Source organism: Schistocerca nitens, chromosome 4, assembly GCF_023898315.1.
Source record: "Schistocerca nitens isolate TAMUIC-IGC-003100 chromosome 4, iqSchNite1.1, whole genome shotgun sequence".
NCBI lineage: Eukaryota > Metazoa > Arthropoda > Insecta > Orthoptera > Acrididae > Schistocerca > Schistocerca nitens.
This window is the reverse complement of record NC_064617.1, coordinates 832824578-832848226: the sequence shown is the minus strand read 5'-3', so window position 1 is coordinate 832848226 and position 23649 is coordinate 832824578. Positions and strand designations below refer to the sequence as shown.

At 39.8% G+C, this 23649-nt stretch overlaps 1 protein-coding gene across 4 annotated transcripts; it reads left to right on the top strand.

The window, feature by feature from the left end:
• The first annotated feature begins 589 nt into the window (after positions 1-589).
• On the top strand, positions 590-22390 carry LOC126253265 (peptide methionine sulfoxide reductase). 4 transcript variants are annotated; one of them, XM_049954476.1, is made up of 5 exons: positions 590-792; positions 2811-2983; positions 3069-3183; positions 3282-3424; positions 21636-22390. In XM_049954476.1, the coding sequence occupies exons 1-5, from the start codon at positions 745-747 to the stop codon at positions 21871-21873; spliced, it is 717 nt and encodes a 238-aa protein (XP_049810433.1). In that variant the 5' UTR covers positions 590-744; the 3' UTR covers positions 21874-22390. The 4 variants fall into 4 exon arrangements, with proteins under 4 accessions (XP_049810433.1, XP_049810432.1, XP_049810434.1 ...); XM_049954475.1 differs by lacking the exon at positions 590-792 and adding an exon at positions 803-1010; XM_049954477.1 differs by lacking the exon at positions 590-792 and adding an exon at positions 803-1062.
• Positions 22391-23649: the final 1259 nt, after the last annotated feature.

The window sequence follows — 23649 nt, the reverse complement described above, 5'->3', positions numbered from 1 at the left end:
TGCGTCTGCTCGCTCCTCTTGTTCTTGCTTCTGTAGTTGACTTCCAGTATTCGAACTATTGAACCTATATTAAATCAAAACGTCCCGGACAGATATAATCAACAGAAAGTATGAGACACTTCTATTTGCGTCTTACTGGTGTCAGTTTTCCCCGGTTTAGGCAGTCTTGATATCCACAATGATCACTCTTTCGTTATATAGTTTATGAATTTACTTACAACATTTGTCAAATATGTAAACACGTCCTATACATGAAGGTTGTTTCGTAGATTGCAATGTTAGGAGTGCTCCTATTGGGGATAGTGTGCCCCTATTTTCTCCTGCCTTTGAATTACAGGGTTTAGAGGACCTAGAGTTCGACGTGGACTCCAAACCACGTTGCAAATCTGCAGTTTTGACTTTTACAAATTGTGGAAATGAGTGAAATAAGTGATAAGTCACAATAAAAAATATTAGGTTCCGTTAAGGATTGAAGGTCAAACCTTTGGAATGTTTGTTGGTAACTACGTCACAGCGTCACCAAGAACGTATTTGGTAGGACGTAAACTGGCAACACCTTTAAGATTAATTTTGTTTCTCTGATTGTTTTTTAACAGTTACATAATAGCAAACTCACTTTAAAATTGTGATAGCCATGCTGAACGTTGTTATCAGCGGAGTTGCGTCACAATTGCGTTCGAAACTCGCAGTTGCTAAGCTCCGACTGACAGAATTTAAAACGAAGCGAAGGCGGAAGCGTGTCACATGACACAGTGCGAGGAGGAGGTTGTGAAGACTAACTTGTTTAAAAAGGTACATGACTAGTATTTCTATAAATGTTCAATGATTACGAATTCAGAACACAGACGTAAGCTATGTAGAGCGCCACTTTCGTTCCGGAGGAAGGGAGAGTCATCGTCGCTCAACAGAAAGTCACACAGTACTCGGCGGGCATGCTAAGCCATTTGCAGTGGATTCAGTGCAGATTGTTCATTCCACTGTTTACAATGGGTCAACGGTTATCATCCTCAGTGAGTTCTTCAACAATTCCATGAAGCAATTTGAGATAAAATATTTCTTGGTGTAAGTGATTACATGTAACCGCCTTGTGCAGCAGCTGTATTAAAATTGTTAAGTGACAGCTTTGTGGTTGTAAACATGCGACAAAGTTCATCAGCGCACGATTTACTGGTAGTGTAGCCTATACTGGTAACATGGTGCCATGACGAGAAGACTCCACAATTGTTATTGCTAGCTGGAACCAAAGTTAATTCCGGCGTCTATCCATTAATTTCGCAAATCCAGGAAGATAGTGGTTACAGATGCGGAACTGTTACAACATTAAGTTAAGTAAAATGATATTTATAGAATTTTACTGTCGCTGCCACATACAGGAAGCAAAGTTCCTGTTCCTGTTGTGTTAAAAGTATTTTTACTGTGTCATTCGTTTTGATGGAGAAACCTTGCAGTTAAAAGAAACTGGATGCCTATTTCATAGCTCCTAATTTGTAAGTGTAGACATATTGCCCAGAATAGTACAAGTGATATAGCACAACGCTCCAGATGAATTCACAAAGCAGCTGTATTATGTTACAAAAATTTTCAAGTTAGTAGAGAGCTCCTTTGTACAAATATTTGTTGTGTATGAGCGAAGAGCCTTTTTGATACACCATATACTGAGTGTACTTATTATTCTATCATAATTTGCTTATGCCTTGAGTAGGTTATTGGGATTACTGTTAGAGTTTTTGTGTACTTGATGTAAAAACCATACCTTTAAATAATGATGGAAGTAATAGGTTTATTTTATGATGCTGCAGATACCCAAAGTATTAATGGTAGAGGTAGTTCCAGTTAAACATTTCAGCTCTTAGATTATTTTAACAAGATTCTTCCTTCGAAGAAGCAATAGTTCATGTTGTTTCTTTTATTGCATTAGTGAAACATGTTGCAGAAGCATGAAAACATGACTTCTTTTTTTAATTTATTGTCTTTCCAGTGTAGTTTCAAAACTATTTTGCAATAGTTTATTTATATATTGATCCCAGGTGTTAATACAAAATTGCACTTCTTACTACGATACACAGGTTGTATATTCTTAAATAAAATAGTTCCAAAACATAATTACCGAGTGAGGTGGTGCAGTGGTTAACACACTGAACTCGCATACAGGACGGCAACTGTGGTAATCCACATCCGACCATTCAGATATAGATTTTCCATGATTTTCCTAAACCGCTCCACATAAATTCCACGATTCCTTTGAAAGGGCGCAGCCAGTTTGCTTCGCCATCCTTAAAACATTCTGAACTTGTGCTCTGTGTCTAATGAACTCAGTGTTGATCGAAATAAACCATGACCTTCCCTTCTTTCTTTCTTTCTTCTTTCCTGTACATAATTGTGTATAGCATTAATTGTACCACAGTGTATTAAACTTGTCCATAAGCATATATCTGAATCAGGAGTATACTTAGTACAATGAGACCAATCCAAAGCAGTTAAGGCACATGTTGGACAGACGAGACATTTTTCCAATTTGTAGGCTAATGTTGTTCCTCTCTAACACATATGTTTATACCATAGAGGAACCCGAGAAGAGAAACAAATAGTCTATAGCAAACCTCTAATGACCAGCATGTAGACATAACAAATGTTTTTAAAATTGTTTATGCAATATTTTGTACAGCTTAAAGACTAAATCATGACATTAATTTGAATATGATAACTGGAACATGGAACCATCTCATTTCTAGATTTCTTTTTTCCATAGAAATTGAGAAATTTTCAAAGATGTTGCAAACTTTAACAGTGACGATATTTGTATGTTCCAGGCAATGGCAGCGGCAAACATACTCCATGATATCGATGTTCCTATAAAGAAGGCAACATTTGGAATGGGCTGTTTTTGGGGCCCTGACACCCTCTATGGTACACTGAAAGGTGTTATAAGAACAAGAGTGGGATATTCTGGAGGCACAAAAATAAACCCCACATATAGAGATCTGTAAGATCCCCTTTTCTCTTTGCCAAAGAGGCTTTTGAAATTATTTTCCAAGTATTTTGATAATTATACAAATTTGTTTTCACAGTGGAGATCACACAGAGTGTATTGATATTGACTATGACCCAAATGAAATTTCCTTTGAAAAATTACTTGAAGAGTTTTGGAAAAACCATGATCCTACTTACAGAGCCACGAAACAGGTTGGTACTGATATTTTAAAATTCATTTATGTTAGCTTATAATTTTTGTTCTGTGTAGCAGTTGCAATGAGATAATAATTTTACTTTATTCTCTGCAGTATACATCCTTAATATTTTATCATGATGATGATCAAAAGCAGACAGCTGAGAAAAGTTTTAAAGAAGAGGAAGAGAAGAAAGGCAAGAAGGGCAAATTTGTCACCAAAATATTACCAGCAGCAGAGTTTTATAATGCAGAGGAGTAAGTTAGAGCATAATGCTTTATTATGCTTTAGAGACATGAATGGTAATGAGAGGATCGCCTTCTTGCGAGAACACAATTTTTTGTTTTGTTTAATCCCTAAATCTGTTTCACCACAGTTGTGACATCTTCAGTGTTTTTTCTTTCCTCCTTTTTTTAAGGAATATGTTGACATTAGATTTTTGTTGTTTACATTGAGTACTTCACCCTTTTTTATATTGTGGGTGCCAACACAGATCGGCCACAGTCCATATTAATACAGCAAGTCATCTGCCAGTATCAGGGATGTTAGGGCACTGTCTGTATTGACTTTTTGCTTAGAATATAACCTTTTAACTATGTATTCTGGTATAATATGCATGCTCAGGCACAGTTTAAAAATTACGAATTCTGCCAGTATGGGTTGATATTAATGACATTCCAAATGTTTATACAATTTTGAGAGTTAATTGTAGAGAGAATTTAGAAATATCTTACAATCAGTATTATTGTTGATGAAAATGGTATTCAATTAATTACTGCTCATACATAAAAGAACAAGCAGTTTTGCCGCTTCTTGCAAATGAGGCAACACAGGTTCAGAAAATATAAACAACATTAGACTCTTATGGGGAAAAAACATCAGAGGTAAAGTGGTCAGTACTTTATTTAGGCAAAACATTGACTCATATGCATTACACTGTAGATAGTAAACATTTCACAGTGACAGTGTGCAAGTAGTGTTATCAAGAAAAGGGGGGGGGGGGGAGGATGCTTGCCAGTGTTCAGCTGTTGCATCATGTTGGAAACTGGTGTAAAAGTGTGTAATATATGCAGTGCTCCACTTATAATAGTACTGGAGTGTACACTTTTGTTATTACTCCTTGCTTCTCGGGCATAAGGAAAATTGTGCTGCCACTCTGCCCAGGTCTTCATTTTGCTTTACTAGATTCGATTCCCTATACTGCCCAGGGTTTTTTCTTGGTAGGGAGGAATTTAACAAAGTGGACTATGCCTCTTGAGGACAACTGAGAAGCTGTAGTTTAAATCCTAACTTTGTCTGAGAGAGTGATGTGTTAATCACTTTGCTCCTTCACACTGACACCAAGTAAGGGGCTTAGGACATTGGACTTGTAGTCAGGAAGAGCAGGGATATAATGCCTTATCAATATCAGTATTTTCCCTAAATTAGTTTAGGTGATTGCTGTGATGATTTCTTCTATAAGAATACAACAGACTGGAATTCAGTTGCAAGTATGACTAGAAAAGGTAATAGGCAAAATAATTTAATTGGATAGATAAAAAATCTACTCACCAAATGGCAGCAGAACACACACACACACACACACACACACACACACACACACACACACACACACACACTAAAGAAAGTTATAAGTAGGCAAGCTTTTGGAGCCAGTGGCACCTTCTTCAGGAAGAAAGGTTGAAGGGGAAGGGGTGAAGGAAAAGGATGGGAGAGGTCTAGGAAAAAGGGGTGGATTTTGGGAAAGTCATCCAGAACTGCAGGTCAGGGGAGACTTAATGGATGGGATGAGAAGGAAAGACTGATTCTTAGGGTCTGCATCACATGAGACTTGAAAATCTGGGAGCTTAAAGGTGTAAGACAGGGTAATATGAAGGACATAGATTACTGCTTAAACATCATGCATGAGTTAGTGAGAGTGAAAAGCTAAGTGCACTGCACCAGGAATCTTTGTACTTTCATTTCTCTTAGTAGTCTAAAGAAATACATTTACCACATTTTGCAGTATATGGTAAATTTATTTCTTTATATTACAATGAGAGATGATAGTATGACCTTTGTAGTCATATTCAAATTCCAATCCATGCATATTGTGGCAATATGAAGTTGCAACAAAATTAATTTGTTGTGTAAGGGACGATAAAGTGCAAACCATTATTTCTGGAAATTTAATGTAACTGGATAGATAAGAAGGGAAAAAGAACTATTGACCAAGCAGTGACAGGAGAATACACACACATGAATGTTAAGGAAATTTGCAAGTTTTCGGAGGCAGTGATGAAAAAGGACTGCTGTGGTTTAGGAAATGGGAAAAGTGTGGAACCGTGGCTCAGGAGAGACTTACCAGATGGGATGAGAAGGAAAGACTGATCTTTAACTCCCAGGAACAAGCCGCTATCCAGAAAGAGAATATGAAATCTTAGTTTTGATAGTGCAAAAGCATCCTTTAGAAAAGGACAAATTATAGTATGTGATGGAATTAATCATGGCAAGAGAGGAGGATTTGGCATATTACAGGGGTGGGAGTGGCAAAAAGAGAGGCAGATGGGGTAAAGGGAGAGAAAAAAGGAAGAAAAGCAAGGAATACAGTCAGAAAATAGTAGAGAAATTCATATGAAAATCTTGAGAAAAGACAAGGGTAAACAAGAGATGACGAGTGGGTGAGAATTTCTCAACAGGAAAGTGAACTATATGATACAACAAAATAGTCTTTTCTTCTCATAACATCTGGCGCGTCTCCTCTGACCCAGGGTTGTGGGTGACATTCCCAAACTCTCCCCATTTCATAAGCCTCGTCAGACCTATTTATTCATCCCTCTTCCTTCCCCTTCAACATTTCTGCCAGAAATCTTGCAGATTTTCGTAACCTGTATATGTGTGTGTACTCCCATCACCACTAGGTGAGTACCTATTTATCTGTCCAGTTACATTATATATTCAAAAATTCATTATTTTTGTTAATATATTAAATCATTATTTCTCCTAATTCCAGTATCCCCATCCAATTTATGTTAGGTAGTTGTGTGCTGCTATCTCACGCCCAAGTCTGTGAAATCATGTGCCCGTCCATCTGCCTCTACCTGCACCAACAGCTAGCCCAGATGGCCCCCCCACTCTCCCACGAGCCTCTGGGCACTTTATCCCAACCACGTTCCTGCCTCCCGCCTCTTTCCAAATGAGTTGGCCAATTCCAACAGTGACACATTGGTATTGTAGCCATAGGATACTATGTTTTTTTTTTTTTTTCATTTTGTGAAGTGCACAGTTTTATATTTCTGAACATTTAAAGCAAGTTGCCAATCTTTGCACCACTTTGAAATCTTATCAAGATCAGACTGAATATTTATGCAACTTTTTTCAGATAGTACATCATTTTAGATAACTGCATTGCCTGCAAAAAGTCTGATTGTATTGTTAATGCTGTCTGGAAGATCATTAATATACAAAATGAACAGCAAGGGTCCCAACTCACTTCCGTGAGGCACACCTGAAGTTATTTCTACAACTGACAATGACTCTCCATCCGAGATAACATGCGGCATCCTTCCTACCAAAAAGTCCTCAATCCAGTCACAAATTTCACTTGATACCTGATATGACCATACTTCTGACAATAATTGTAGATCTGGTTTTGAGTCAGATGCTTTTTGGAAAAAAGAAAATACAATATTTGCCTGATTGATTTGATCCAAAGAATGTCTCATGAGAAAAGTGCAAGTTAGGAATCACATGATTGATGTTTTTGGAATCCATGCTGGTTGGCATTGAGGAGATCACTCCGTTCAAGATACCTAATGATGTTTGAGCTCGGAATATGTTAAAAGATACTACAACAAATCGATGTCAAGGATACTGGATGGTAGTTTGTGAATCACTTCTACTACCCTCCTTGTAGACGGGTGTAACCTGTGCTTTTTTCCAAGCTGGACACAGTCTTTTATGAGTGATCTAAGAGTGATTGTAGTTAGAAGAGGGGCTAAGTCAGCCACAGATTCAGTATAGAATCTGACAGGGATTCCATTGGACCCAGGAGCGTTCTTCAATTTTAGCTGTTTCTCAATAGCACTGACACTAATGCATTTTCAGTGGTATGAGGATTAAATTGGCACAATAGTCCCGAGTTTTCCTTTATAAAGGAACATTTGAAAACAGAGTTAAGCATTTCGGCTTTTGATTAGCTACCCTCAATTTCAGTTGCTGTCTCATTTATTAGGGACTGGACACTTAGTCATTGAAGACATCATCCAGTGCTCTCTTAGCAGCCAAACATGTTTCATTCTGCATCTCTCTATCTGTAGCTCTACACTTTTACACCTATTATGCAGTAATCTGTTTCCTTAGAAGTTTCTTTAAAGTGACTGTGTACAATGGAGGTTCCTTCTTCTTATGAACTGTTTTATTGGGTACATATCTGTCCAGTGCGTGGTCAACTGTTCTTTTAAACTTGAGCTATAGTTCCTCTATATATGCTCCTGCACCATGCATAAAGTTTAGAGTTCCTCATTTGGATAGGACTCTACTGATTATTCTATCTAGTTCACTGAACATATATATCTTTCTGCTTGTTTCAGTTGTCCTCTGTACTTCGGTCATCATTATTGTCACAACTGCCTCATGGTCACTGATATCAGTTATGCTGTAGACATCCTTGAAGACGTCAGGTCTATTTATTGCCATTAGAGGGAGGGAGGGAGGGATTGCGCCTGGCACCTGGGTCGACCACAAGGGAATGACTCCTGGGTTGCAGGATTGAAACAGGGATAGTCAAGCACATTTTGTAGCTTGGGTGGGCAGTGGAACTCTACTTTTGGTGACGTGGGTAGGATTTTTGTGTAGGATATTCTGCATCCGAGGACATGATGGGAAGTAGTCGAAGCCTTAGTGGAGAAAATGATTGAGCTTTTCAAGGCCAGGGAGATGATGGATGATCAGAGGAGTGCTGATTGCTCACTGCTTAACAAGTTTACTGGTGTCAGAGGAAATGACATAAGAGATCTGCTTATGGATGAACTGGATAGGATACTGCCTTTCAGTAAAGATTCTGGAAAGGTTATCAGTATATTTCAACAACACACATGATAATTTCACAATTTTTGTGATAGGAAGCTGCTCAGGCTTAACTTGATTGCAAATTCAGATTTGTGATTTGTCTCCGATGACCTTATTGTTGAGGGGATGTTAAACACTAATCTTCCTTCCTTCCTCTATTGAACTGTATCCACAAGCACCTGTGATGATGAATGTTTGTGACTTTGCCTTTGCATATATATCTACATTTATACTCTGCAAACTACTGTGAAGTGCGAGGCAGAGGGTATCTACCAGTTATTTGGACACTTTCCCATTCCATTCGCATATAGAGCATGGGGAGAATAAAAGAACTTTTAACAGTTAGGTTGTCAATGGGTTTGTGGTTCTGGGTCTTTGTGGCTTGCCACTTATTTCCACACACTGGCCTGGTTGTGTCCAGTGATCGTTTGGACACCTGCTTCATATGCTGGTCCTTTGGGTTTGAAGCATTTGCTAACCAGTGAGAGTAAGTTTCTGTCAAGAGAGATTGATTTATTTTTAGAAATCTGCTGACAGATACTGTGGAGCGGAGCCAAAATTGTGAGCATATTCTGCTGCAGAGTATACAAATGGTGGGATGCTCTATGGAGAACAGATGTATTTGCTCCCCATATAATACTTGACAGCTTTCCTCACCAAGTTCACTCATGTTTGTACCTTCTTAATTGTGTTGGAGAGATGTTTATGGTGTGTCAGCATTCTTTCTAATGTGATATCAAGATATTTTGGCTTATCTTATTTAAATATGCCAAAAGGAATGAACTGTGGGCTGATCTTTGCTAATGTTTGATGGTTAGAGGGATGGGAAAGACATACTTCTGTTTTATAAAGAAGTTGCCATGTCTTAAAATATTAATAAAGTTCAGTGAGGCTCTTTATTAGGTGTTCTTCACATTCAGAAATATATTCACTCTGATATGAGACTGTAAGGTCATGTATGGCCTTGAATTTCTGGCAGGTCTACATTTAACAATAGATGTAACATTGATATATTGTACATCTGCGAATCAAAGATGACAGTGAATGCAGGAAATAAAATCAGGAAAATAACCTAAAATATCACATCATTATTCATCATGACAATGCCAGCTCTCTCGTAGCATGTCAAGCAATTGATTATTTGACAGAGAAAAGCATTGAACTAAGCATCTCAGTTCCTGTATTCATGTGGTTTATCACTTCATGGATTCTCCTTCTACTCTTGTGCCAAATAAAAATTGCATTGACAGCAATTTTCCTCACATTAAAAAGCCAACATCAGATTGGGAATGATGTAAAAGTGTATAAAGTATAAAAGTGAGTATTTTGTGAAGTAATAAAATGATTTGTACCAAAAACAATGTCTTTTTGCAAATACTTCAGAGGCAGCCCCCATACTAGTACATCTTTGTGGCTCACCAGTAAAGTGGGTTTAAGTTATTCTGTTTTGTGAATTCCCAGGTACAAAGTAAATTTCTCACATTCCAGTTCTAAAGAGTGCTATACATTAGTTGGAAAATGTAACAAACAGAACAAATAACCTGGAACGTTCTGAACTCCTTTCTTCTGGTACAAAAGATGTGAGATTTTTTTGAATACTACACAATATATCAATGACAGAAAAGAATTAAAAAATGTAGCAGCCATAGAAAATATAGGAGACACGCTGTTCTTCTTTAGGTGTTGACGTACAAAGTACAAAATGTACGTATTAGTGGGAGAATGCGGGACAGTGATGTAGTTGGGTAAAAAGATGACACAGTCAGGACAAACACATCTTTGACCCTGGTGATGTATAGGGTCTACACCAAAAGTAAGGAGCAATTTTGTCTTTACTAGTGGTTTCATGAAACATGTTGAGCTTCGGTGTCCAGACCTGAGATGGTGTAATATTAACTTCCACAGAGTGTAATTCACTACTTAAGAAAAGATCGCCTTTCAGTGACGTGTCACATGCTGAAATGAAGCCTGAAATGTAATGTAATTGGTTAAAACAAAGTATCAACACACTTGAAATGTAACATGAGCCTCTGCAGAGGAAGATCTGTTATCTGCTCAAGTTTTCTGTTGAAATGAGGTCTTGACAGATGCAATGATGCTAAAGACTATCAGCATTCTGGGTGCACCTCAATATCAGACCATGGCTCTGTGTGAAGTAATTAGTGTAACCTTGGTCTTTTTAGTCTGTACAGCAGTGATACATAGGAGGCTGCAGTATGTTGCTTACTGAACAGTAGTTATTGAAACTTAGCCAGTGTGCTTTCACAGTGTGCTTGACATCTGTCATTAAGTGTGTGTAAGTTTAGTTTGTTCAATATGTCCTTGGGTCAGATAAACATTTGATAATTTGTGCCTCTCTTATTTGTAAATTTTAATCATCCCCTGTTAGTATTTCTTGCTGTAGTTCCCACACCCTGGAGCTATATTCTAGAATTTGTCACACAAGTGTTTCGTAAATAATCTGCTTTGTAGACTCGCAGCATTTTCCCAGAATCTCCTGTCAGTGAGCCAAAGTCTGCCACCTGCTTTACCTACGCTTATGTGATCATTACATTTCATATTTGTGCAAACTTTTGCACCAAGGTATTTGTATAAGAGTTGAATGATTCCAATTCCCACATTTATTTTCTAGTCGTAGGATGATAATTGTTGCATATTTTAAAGTGCCATTATTTAACATTTCTCATTATTTAAAACAAAATTATAATCTTTGCACAACTTTATTATCTGAAGATCTGACTGAGTATTAATGCAGCTTTTTTCAGGTAGAAATTCATTATTGACAACTGCAGCAGGCTCAGAAAGTCTGGGGTTACTATTCATATTGTCTGCTAGTTCATTAATATACATTATGAACAACAATCCCAACATGCTACCCTGGGGCACACCTAATGTTACTTCTGCATCTGTGGGTAACTGTCTGTTCAAGATAACATGCTAAATCTTCGCTTTAAAGAAATCCTCAAGCTAGTCTCACATTTTATTTGATACCCCATATGATAATACTTTCATTAATAGCCCTTACTGTGGTTTTAAGTCAAATGCTTGTTGAAGGTCAAGAAACACTGCATCCACTTTATAGAGTTGAACCGTGACTTTCAGGATGTCGTGAGAAACGTGAGAGTTGGGTTTTGCATGAGCAATGTTTCCATGATTTTAATTTTGTTCATGATACAGTTCAGGTTAGAATATGTGCCAAGGATATTAAACAATATTCTTGAGAGTAACTTCTGCTACACTTCTTGTAGATGGTTGTGACCAGTGGTTTTTTCTTTGAGAGATCTTCTATATACTATGGTTAAGAAAAGGATTAACTCAGGTCCAAATTTGTATAGAAACTCATAGGGGTTCCATCAATCCCTGGAGTCATGGTTACCACCAAAAGCTCTGGGCGTGCTTCAGACACCACCATATGGGGCGGCAGTGGAACATTGTATGTCACAGGGATCACGATGATGGTGAAAACCTCTATAAAAAATTCTCGGTCTCAAGGTATGCTGTGCACCAATGGGATGCATGGATGTTGAGATGGAACAGCTGTTAGCAGGCAACCTCTGGGGAACCTGACACACCTCAGTTGTGTAAGGCTTACTCAGGCACGTGGGGCTCTGTCGGAGTGGACCCTTATTTTACTACATGCTTGTGGGACTGAGATGGAACCCTTGAAATCTCCTCCTCCTCCTCCTCCTCTTCCTCCTCCTCCTCTCCTTCTCCTTCCTAGTGGGATGGATGTACTGCCAGATAGTACTCACATCCATTCATCCAAAAGATTGAAGGAGGCTAGCCCTCCTGATAATAAGAATCAGTTGGACTTCAGTAAAAGGACTCAAGGGGACATAGCTCGTGTTTCTGGTGATAGAGGACATTTGAAAAAGTTTTCTCCTTCTATATCCATAAAGGCTTAGAAGAATTTGCTGGCACCTTAAAATCTATTAAATGACTGCATAATGGTCCATTTTGGTTGAAACTAAGCAATCCAAGCAAATGGAAGTTCTCAAGAAATCACATTAATTGGGTGAGTATGATATTGTTGTTGAGATGCACACTTCTCTCAAGTCAACCAAGGGTGTGGTCATATGCTGTGATATCATGGATTTGGACTTTGCGGAGCTGAAACAAGAATGGACATCAGTGGGGATACTTGATGTGTAACAATGAACACGAAGGAATAATGGAGAAATTTAGATGGCCACTTTCATTGTCACCTTCAGGTCTGCAGTGTAGCTTGAACATCTTATGGCAGGGTTCCTCCAACTTATAGTTAGACTTTATATACCAAATCTATGCCGGCATTTTGGTCATACAGGGGTGAGTTGTGGAGGTGAAGTGACTTGTGGGAAGTGTGGAAAGGCAGTCCATGATGCTGGGACTGACTGCAAACTCAGATGATCTGCATCAACTGCTGTGGGAGCCATCCAGTCTGTAACCAAGATTGCCGTGTTTTTGTGGAGGAACATAAAATTCAGGAAATAAAAGTGACCCCGCTCCGTCTTTGCCACTTCGTATGCTTCCATCGTGCAGAAATCTGTTACCAAGGTGGATGCTTCAACAGAGACGACGTCCAGCATACCACTGTTCACCACCAGCATCTCTACTTGCTCTTCTACAAACCAAAGCAAATCAAGTAAAGACATAGCAATCTAGGCAGCTACCACAGAAAAGACCAGCAACAGTTCTGCAGTGAGCATCAAGAAGGCACATGAAAAGCAGTGTGCATCTCGATACACCCTTTCCCCGTCATCCTTGAAGGGACAGGGAACTGAAAAAGGGTCGTGCCATTCAGGTCAAAAGCTGTCCCCGGTGCAGTCGGATGTCATTCTGGCACATCTGGCTGATGAAGAGGACATCATGGAGTTAGATGCCTCGTCACCAGACCGAGGCAGCACCTCCATTCCCCCTTGCTCTAAAAGTGCTTCACCACCTGTGATGGTACCTAGTGCTTACTGCAGCTGAGTAGTTGCTCTTCTAAATGGCATCCCGTATGAGCATTCCAGTTGCGTCTTTACCTACAGTTGCTCATACTTTAGGTACTTGGGCTATGCGTGGTTCTGTTTAAATGGAATAGCTCAGTGTAGTGATAGGGTCGAGCTGTGCCATTTGCTTTCATGCCCTGCAGTTAATTCTCTGCAAATAATAGCCTGTAGCTGTGATCCTGCTACCAAATAGTCTATGCATTGGCTAGAATTTGAAATTAACAAAATACAGAGAAGCGTAAAATGGAAGATAAATTTATAAAGGGTTTTATTATAATTATAATAACTGATGTAGGTGACAGAGAATTATGTTGAAAAATGTTTATTCAAGAAAGGATATCTCAGATAAATGGAAAGTCGTCCTACAATAATAAGGTATAATACAGCCAGAAATACTCTCCTAGAATGCAGTAAAGTTACGTTCATTGTGTTAAGAGAATGGTAGCAAAATCCTCAAACTGAATAGTCAAATACATGAAACCTAAGTCCATTTCGTGATCACAATTACAATAAACATTCACCAGCTCAAAACAGTTGAGAGTTCAACATGATGAACCAAGCAATGCAAAGAATAGTAACAAATACTATGTCGATTCATGGTTCCATAAATCAAGTGGTAATAGTTAGTCCTATTCTGAAGCACTTTCAGACCTGTCAAAATACACTCCTGGAAATTGAAATAAGAACACCGTGAATTCATTGTCCCAGGAAGGGGAAACTTTATTGACAGATTCCTGGGGTCAGATACATCACATGATCACACTGACAGAACCACAGGCACATAGACACAGGCAACAGAGCATGCACAATGTCGGCACTAGTACAGTGTATAACCACCTTTCGCAGCAATGCAGGCTGCTATTCTCCCATGGAGACGATCGTAGAGATGCTGGATGTAGTCCTGTGGAACGGCTTGCCATGCTATTTCCACCTGGCGCCTCAGTTGGACCAGCGTTCGTGCTGGACGTGCAGACCGCGTGAGACGACGCTTCATCCAGTCCCAAACATGCTCAATGGGGGACAGATCCGGAGATCTTGCTGGCCAGGGTAGTTGACTTACACCTTCTAGAGCACGTTGGGTGGCACGGGATACATGCGGACGTGCATTGTCCTGTTGGAACAGCAAGTTCCCTTGCCGGTCTAGGAATGGTAGAACGATGGGTTCGATGACGGTTTGGATGTACCGTGCACTATTCAGTGTCCCCTCGACGATCACCAGTGGTGTATGGCCAGTGTAGGAGATCGCTCCCCACACCATGATGTCGGGTGTTGGCCCTGTGTGCCTCGGTCATATGCAGTCCTGATTGTGGCGCTCACCTGCACGGCGCCAAACACGCATACGACCATCATTGGCACCAAGGCAGAAGCGACTCTCATCGCTGAAGACGACACGTCTCCATTCGTCCCTCCATTCACGCCTGTCGCGACACCACTGGAGGCGGGCTGCACGATGTTGGGGCGTGAGCGGAAGACGGCCTAACGGTGTGCGGGACCGTAGCCCAGCTTCATGGAGACGGTTGCGAATGGTCCTCGCCGATACCCCAGGAGCAACAGTGTCCCTAATTTGCTGGGAAATGGCGGTGCGGTCCCCTACAGCACTGCGTAGGATCCTGCGGTCTTGGCGTGCATCCGTGCATCGCTGCGGTCCGGTCCCAGGTCGACGGGCACGTGCATCTTCCGCCGACCACTGGCGACAACATCGATGTACTGTGGAGACCTCACACCCCACGTGTTGAGCAATTCGGCGGTACGTCCACCCGGCCTCCCGCATGCCCACTATACGCCCTCGCTCAAAGTCCGTCAACTGCACATACGGTTCACGTCCACGCTGTCGCGGCATGCTACCAGTGTTAAAGACTGCAATGGAGTTCCGTATGCCATGGCAAACTGGCTGACACTGACGGCGGCGGTGCACAAATGCTGCGCAGCTAGCGCCATTCGACGGCCAACACCGCGGTTCCTGGTGTGTCCGCTGTGCCGTGCGTGTGATCATTGCTTGTACAGCCCTCTCGCAGTGTCCGGAGCAAGTATGGTGGGTCTGACACACCGGTGTCAATGTGTTCTTTTTCCCATTTCCAGGAGTGTATTAAGTCCCTTCAGAAGTTAAAGTATGTTAGCAGCCGTTCACTGCTGAGAATCAAACAGTCTCCATGATTGAATACTACTTGTTATCACAGCCAGGTCTGCTTCCTTCCAGAACTCGCGTAGAAGTCCCAAATCAGCCCCTGGAACTCGTGAAGTTCCAGTCTCCTCTTGACTCTCATGGTCTTTTTCAACTATCTGCTTCTCCGTTGCCTGAAGGCCATCAACACAAAAAAATGCATCAACTTTAAGCTCTGCAGCCATGATCTGATTCAAGTTGACATTTCCGGAACTAAACCAATCTGTTACAAACAATATTTAAATAAAAGAAAGTTATAAACATTCAGTTACACTCGGATCATTTACAATAAGTATAGATAGTAGTTGGCTCATAAATAAGCAAGCCAGCATTATTGCACAAGTGTGCTTGCAGTAAATAACAGATTTTCCTGAACTATTGTTTAAACATTTATTTATGCCTTCTTGATGGAAGTGTCTTTTGGTTCTTTTTTTCAATCTTGGTGTCAGTTAATAAATGCGGTTCACCGCTTTTAAATTAGTGAAATTTTTTAATAGCACTTGCATCAACATTTGAATGAAGTTACTGGCAAAATGGTATACTGTTCATTAAGTAAATACACAAGTACGACAAAGTATGAGGTATATCTAAAAACAAAGATGATGTGACTTACCGAACGAAAGCGCTGGCAGGCCGATAGATACACAAACACACACACACACAAAATTCAGCTTTCGCAACAAACTGTTGCCTCATCAGGAAAGAGGGAAGGAGAGGGAAAGACGAAAGGATGTGGGTTTCAAGGGAGAGGGTAAGGAGTCATTCCAATCCTGGGAGCGGAAAGACTTACCTTAGGGGGAAAAAAGGACAGGTATACATTCGCGCACACACACACACATATCCATCCACACATATACAGACACAAGCAGACATATTCCCACGTGGAATGTTTCCCTCTATTATAAAGTATGAGGTATTGATGCTGTGTTCATTTGCTGTGGAAATGTGGAGGATATGATGTTCTGACAAACATCTGCATTATAATTAAAGATACAAAAGACATAATTAATCAAGAAATAAAATAGATACAGGTATGTAGCCTTCAGAGATGATGCCTATAATGCAATGCTATCATCTGAGATATTGTTTGTTGAAACCACAGGAAGCAATTAAAAGTTTTTAATTCGGAGGTTAATTTGTTGGAGCATCTCCTGCACGAAACCATATGAGTAACAGCCATCCAAATTCCAAACTTTGGGATATTCCCCATTTCTACATAGCTGGATGGGGATTAGGCTGACCATAGGTGCTTACGGGACCAACCCTGTACCCATTCTTTTTGTTGAGGCTGGAGAACCACCACTCACTATCTGGTGGCAGCTCCTCATGGTGCGTCAGATATGTAAGTTCCTCGCAGCTCTGCCTTCAACTGCATACCATATCATTGCTCATCCACCTTTGGAATGCTTTTTCTCCAATCGTCTACGAGCAACAAAGCCATTTGTGATCTGCGTGCGGTCTGTGCTGGAGTCATTTGGTGTGGAGCAAGTACAACCACAAATCCAGGGTTTTAACAGTCTTCCACCCAGTCACTGCAGAGACCCAAAGTAATTTTAGAATTGGTGCAGTACAGGAGAGATTGCACTCCTACATATGTTTTTGATGTTTTATTTTATGACATTTTAAATGAGCACCATAACTCCACAGCTGTCTTTAGGGTGGGCCGAAACGGAGGAATTTTGGTTGTCCTGTTGTTTTTCCTGATTGTGTCATCAAGGTCCGACTGCCTCGAGACTTTACTACCTTGGCGATTTTGTGAGCACTGGAACAGATGAGATGTGTTTAGTGCTATATTCCTTGTCTGTTCAGATTCTGTGTGTGCCCTTCATTCTCTCCAACGCTTGTACTCGGAGGATAAAGTAGTCCAGAATATCCAGACCACCCTCCTCCAGCAACAATGGCTGGGTAAGGAGGTGCCTTTCTTTTGGATACCAGGGCACATGGGTATTATGGGGAAACAGAAAGATGGATGGAGCAACAAAGGAGGCGTGTAGTGATCCTCAGTTATTTTAGTGTGCCAGCCCTGTGCATTCTACTGTTGAGGTGCATACTCATGCATCATAGGGAAAAAGAGTGGCTGGTAGAGACATAATAAGATGCGTCTCCTAAAGCCCGCTAAGGGTCAGTGGCGTACCTACTTTCAGCCATGAAGATGGGATGAGATGGTGCTCACTCATCTTCACATAGGCCCCAGTCCTCTGACGCATGCCTTCTTGCTCTGGCGGAAGGATGCTTCAATGTGTGGTCTTCACTTACGGCAAATTTGCCACCAGATCTGCCCTCTATTTTAAGTAAGGTTTTGTGATTTGTCCAACTGCTTTCTGACAGTTTTAGGGAAATCTATTTAACATATTAATGGAGTAACAGGCTCACCCTTATCTTTTTGCAAATGGTCAGTCAGTCACATTTCCCTATGCCCTTCATTTAGCTCTTCGTTTGTTTTCTCCATTGTAATCCTGTGTATAGCATCTTTCAGCATTTCTCCATTGTCTTAAGGTGTGTGGGATAGAGTGGTTATGCGAGTGAGGTGGGAGTGAGCACATGAGTGTCATTTTATAGTATTCCTCCTGATGTATAACAGTTTTTGTTGGTCTTAAGAAGTGTAAGGGCACTGATAACCTTGTCATTGAGTGCCAGTAAACACACACACACACACACACACACACACACACACACACACACACACTCTCTCTCTCTCTCTCTCTCTCTCTCTCTCTCTCTCTCTCTTGGTGTGTCTGTGCTACTGAAACTAATATTGCTTCTGCATCACTCGTCTCTGCAGTGGCATGAGAATTAATCTGGGCATGTGCTTTTGGAAATTCCTTTGTTAAAAAAGAAAAAAAAAAGCTTAGGGTAATTATTGTTACCACAACAGCATTCTCAAAGGTGTCAGGTCTATTTGATGCTATTAGATTTAACATATCTCCACTCTGAGAAGGCTTCCAAATGAATTGTTCTAGTTAGTTCTTAGAAAAATCGTGTATTATTGTTTGTCAGAATGTCTTGCCACACCCACTATGTACAAATGTGTGATATGCTGTAATCAGTTATTGGTTGTTTAAAGTCTCCTCTAATGATAATGGGTTGATTTGGACCAAATGCATTAGCAAGCTGAGATTTATCTCAGGTTTCTGGTTACATCTGAGAGTGAATCTGGTGGTTGAAAGGATCCAAGTATTCGTTTCAAAATAATCTGGCGTGCAGCTTCAGTTTCCATCTTGGTGGATTTAAGTTTGTCTATCGTACTGAATACAACATAATAAGTTTATTGCAGCCAAATAGCCATACAAATTCAAAGTACAATGAAGATGATAAAAGAAATTAGAAATTTTACATATTGTGTTTTGTAGTCACTTATTGACTATGTCCTTTTGGTACAGAGCTCTATATGGTAACATTTGCATATTTGATGACACAGTTCACACTCACACATTTCTTTTGGTTCATGATATGATGTGTTGTTGCAAATAAGGTGGTGGAAACCGTGGACTGCCATTTTGATTATCACGTATCTCATTTCAAAGTTTTCCTTTGTTTGTGTTGGGTCAACCATAGTGCCTGTGCTCTAAAATTCTGGAGATATGTCTTTCCTTTTTTCTTTCAAGATTTTAAGTAGACTTTCTCAAGTGCTGCTGTTGGGTAGCATCAGGTTTGTCTGTAGGTCTTCAATGAGGAAGGGTTCCCTCACCAGCAGGTATGCAAGTCTGGATCAAGTTGTTTTCTTGCTTTCTTTGTATAGGTCTCCTTCGTTCTTTCTAGTGGTATTAGGTTTTTCACTGTAAGCTGTGGTCTGATAATTTCTATGCTGTACATCAGTATTGGGAAGATTTTGGCTCTGAATAGTGCCATTCCTGTTTCTATTGTATTTCATGGATTGCCTTTATTGCTTGCATTGCTTTCTCTGTTAGATGTTTTGTGAAACATTTGGAGTTGTTTATATTGTGACCCCTAGGTATTTGAAGTCTGGTAAAATCTTCAGTTTTCTCTCCCATATGAAGATCTCAGCTGATGCAGATGCTTCCTCCATTTCAGAGTACCATTATTTCTGTTTTCGCCACATTTATTTCGAGACCATGTCCGATGCATCAATCTTCCATATCGTTTATCGCGTCTTGTAACTTTGCAATGTGCTTTGCGTGTATTACAATATCGTCTGCATATGCATATGAGATTACACCCTCCCTTTGGGGTATTCTTACAATTCCTTGTACTTCAATGATAAATAACAGAGAACTCACTGGGTCTCCCTGCTGTACTCCGTTTAATTCGAGTATCAGCCCCAATAGGGACAAGTTCTGTGAGACCCTTATTTCATTGCATCACAGTATTGTGCCTGTGATTCATGTCCATATGTTGTTTTCTCCTAGGGTTTCCTCTAGATTTTTGGTCATTAATTTTCTGTTTATAAAGTCGGAGGCTTTTGTGAAGTCTATAAATACTACATAGAGCTTATGTCTGTAATAAAGGGCTTCCCATATGCTCTTTAGCAGGAGTTCTATTCCAGTCAGAGTTGATTTTCCCTTCCTGAATCCCATTTGGCTTTCGGGGAGGTGTTTGTTGATTGTGTGCTTTATACTTTCTGTTGTTATTTTTGTGAACACTTTGAAAGGTAAGTTTTGTAGGGCTATGCCTCCATATTTGCTAGGGTCCTTGAGGTCTCCTTTCCCTTTATAAAACACTTTTACTATTGATTGTCTCTGGTGTTGGGAATGGAGGCTGTTTATATGCACTTTTGTCCACATTGGTGTTAGTATTGAATACACCATTTCTATTTGATATTAGCATATCCTTCTAGTATACACCCAAACCAATGATAAAATAACTTTTATTAGATCTCTGACAGTGATCATCAAATTGAATCAGATGAACTGGCATGGGAATGCAGTGGAATTAAGTGGAAACCTGTCATGGAGTGCACGCGTGATAGTATGAACAGAACTGATGACAGAAGAGTTTACCTGTGAACAACAGAAAACTGAGCAGGCCAGTGCTTACACCGAGTTCAACCACCGCAGACCGTGCCTTGCGCTTTGTGTGGAGTGTTCGGTCGTTAGCCACCAGCACCAGTTGCATGCTATATTTATAGACCTGCACATCTGTACGTGGTTTTGGATTCTTGGCTTGCTGTAGAGTGACTTGTAAAGTGAGTTTTGATTCCGCTCAAGGAGTTCTACTCACCAGCTACTATCCAGCTGTGAAATACCTATGTTGACAGTTTAGTAGTGATGTTTTCATTCCAATGCAGACACTAACTGAAAAGTGAATGGAATTTTCTTTGGTGGATTTAATGTGTGGTGAAACTTGGTTACTGGTGTAGGACTCCAAAACAAAGAAGCATAGTTTTCAAGTGTAGCAAGCCTGTTGGTTTTTTTCCCCTCCTGTAAAAGACTTGACCATGGGGAGATTTTTCTGAGTGGATAAACAGTAAATACACAATACTTTCCATTCAGGTTCATTATTGTTTGAGGAAAAGGGTTTATGCACCTACTCATAAATCCAATATGCTTGGATTCTGCATTGTTTTTTGTTGTGAAAATCAAACCCAACACTTTTCCTACTGTCCTGCATATCAGACATGGCCTCATGTGAAAGTACTATATGTTATCTGTGAAGTAAATAAATTCCAGTAATGTCTGTCACTGTGATTGCATTGTTTATTCAAAGTTTTTATGTAGATTGCACATCATTTTATTTATATCACATGTTTTGCATCAGCCTTCATCACATAACGTAAAATGGTACAAAATAAGAAGAATGTTTTACTGTAATGAAGGTGCTTGTATTCAGCTGAAACTAAGCATAAAGCAGTTGCACAACAAACCAAAACTAACTTTTGTACTATAGAGTTGTTCAGACTTCAGATTCCAGTTATCCATGCAGGAAACATAAATAAAACATCCAAGAGGTGGCACTAATTTAGTGATTGAAACATATTTGGTAAATTCTTTACAAAATTATTTTAAAATTGCCATAATGAACTTACTACACTAGCAAGCAAAAGTAAAAAGACACAGGACATACCCCAAGAGTGACATTGAATAAAACTATTTTCCTAATGTATCATTACAGTGTTTGCTTCATATACACACAGTCGTTTTGCAATAGATAATTACAAACAAAATAAAAACTTGGATATAGTCCATTTATCATGTAAGGAGTTTTGAGTCCCTACATATAATTCTAGCCCATAGTCATCAGTATTTGTTAGGAGACAAGTGTGATTATTTGCAATTATTAGCTTCTTATGTTAACTGTGTCAGCAAAGTCCTGTTTTATTTTTTGCAGCTATCATCAGAAATACCGCCTGCAGCAGCACACACAGCTCGTGCAGTGGTTGGGTCTGACATCTGGCAAGAAGCTCATAAGTTCACATGCTGCTGCACGTATCAATGGATATGTAGTAGGTATGGGTGGTGTGCAAATGTTTGAGGAGGATATCAGTAGGCTTGGGCTTACACCTGAAATAGCAGACTATGTGCGGAAGTGGGTTACAAAATATGAAGGACATGGCATGATTTGTTGAATATTCACCAGTGTATCAGTCGCTATTGCTGAGTGTGATCTACTGTTTGAGGCCTAGAATGGGTTGTGGAGTTGGTCCACAGCCTTCACACGTACATGTAGAGGGGGGAAGGGAGGGAGAGGGCGAGAGATGGAGAGGGAGGGAGAGAGAGAGAGAGAGAGAGAGAGGAAGGGGGGGTGATTTTTATGTATTGCTAAAGCATTTCGTTTCTTCTCAGGGAGCAGCCAATCAAATAGTTTTATAGCAATTGTAACAATGTGCATCTTGTATCTAAATGAGTAGAACAGTGGTATGAAATCAAAGATTTTAGTCAGATTCTCATTGTTTGCTTTTCATTTTTGTATGAAAACTTAAGCTTCATGAGGACTGTATTTGAAACTGTTGGTGTAAAATCAGCAAACCAGTGTCATTGTTTACAAGTATACAGTAGTCATTCCAGCAGTAGGGCCATGTTGTTATAAATAACAAAATGTACAACTTGTTATAGAGTATTAAAGTTTTTATACAGTTGACCAAATAGTTTTTATATTTAATTTACCAGGATTATTAACTTTGTATGTTAGTCGCCATGTAGGTACTGTGAACAGCTGAAAACAAGGGGAAGTTACAGCTTTTGTACTTGCCCAGGACATGCAGCTGTACTGTTTAGTGTATACAGCGTGTGTCAGAAGTGGTGGTCAATATTCAGGGATGTAACAGGAATGATCATTCGAAACAAAAAAAGTCAAGTAAAAAGGGTGTCTAAAATGCATACCTTACGAGCTATGAGCAATTCTTGATCTTTGATACTGTGAAAAAAATCTCTTCTCCTGCAAGATCTTTGCTTTTGGGAAGTGATGGTATGGGCCAAAACAAGAAAAAAATGTCCAATAAACATGTGCACGAAAATGCATACCTTGAAATTTAGGGCACTTCTTCATTAGAAGAGTTGTGTTTCAAAATAACGAAGATGAACAAGTGCTCTTAGCTTTCAAGTTATGCATTTTAGGATACATGTTTACTGGACTTTTTTACTTGTTTTAGTCCATACTACCCCTTCCCAAAATATGGAAAGAAAAGAGCTTGCAGTAGAAGAGATTTGTTTCATAGTATCGAAGATCAATAATTGCTCATAGCTCTTAAGGTATGCGTTTTAGACACCATGTTTAGTTGACTTTTTTGTTTCAAATGATTATTCCTGTCATATCCTTGAATGTTGACCATCACTTCTAAAACACTCTGCTTATGATGGCATCCTCTGGAGAAAAATATTCTAGTGGTAAGAGAGTTCGACGTATGGATCTCCAGGCAGGGTATACCCTGGAAGATGTCATCAAGAACAACAAAACTGACATTTGACGGGTCAGTATGTGTGGAATCTGCTTCTCAAAATCAGGTAGGTAGGTTAGAGAACTTGAAAAGAGATGAAAAGGTCGAAATTATAGTAGAAATTATTGAAATGTGATGCCAGGAAACATCTGTTGAGGTTGTAGCATTATCAACACAAAAACAAATGTTGGTTAATCCAGGAGCATGTCTAATAATGAGTAAGAAACAGGAATGTGGGTGGGCTACTATAGCCAGCTTAGTGAATGCATTGTCATACCAAAGATATACACAAAGCCAGGACATGCCCTAGTAGTGCAGGTTTATATGCTTACTTACTCTGCAGATGATGAAAAGATTGGAGAATGTGTAATGAAATGAGACTTACACAGACAGCTAAGGAGAAGAAAGTTTAATTGTGATGGGGTGCTGAAATTTAATCACAAAAAATCGAAGAGAAGAGAAATAGTG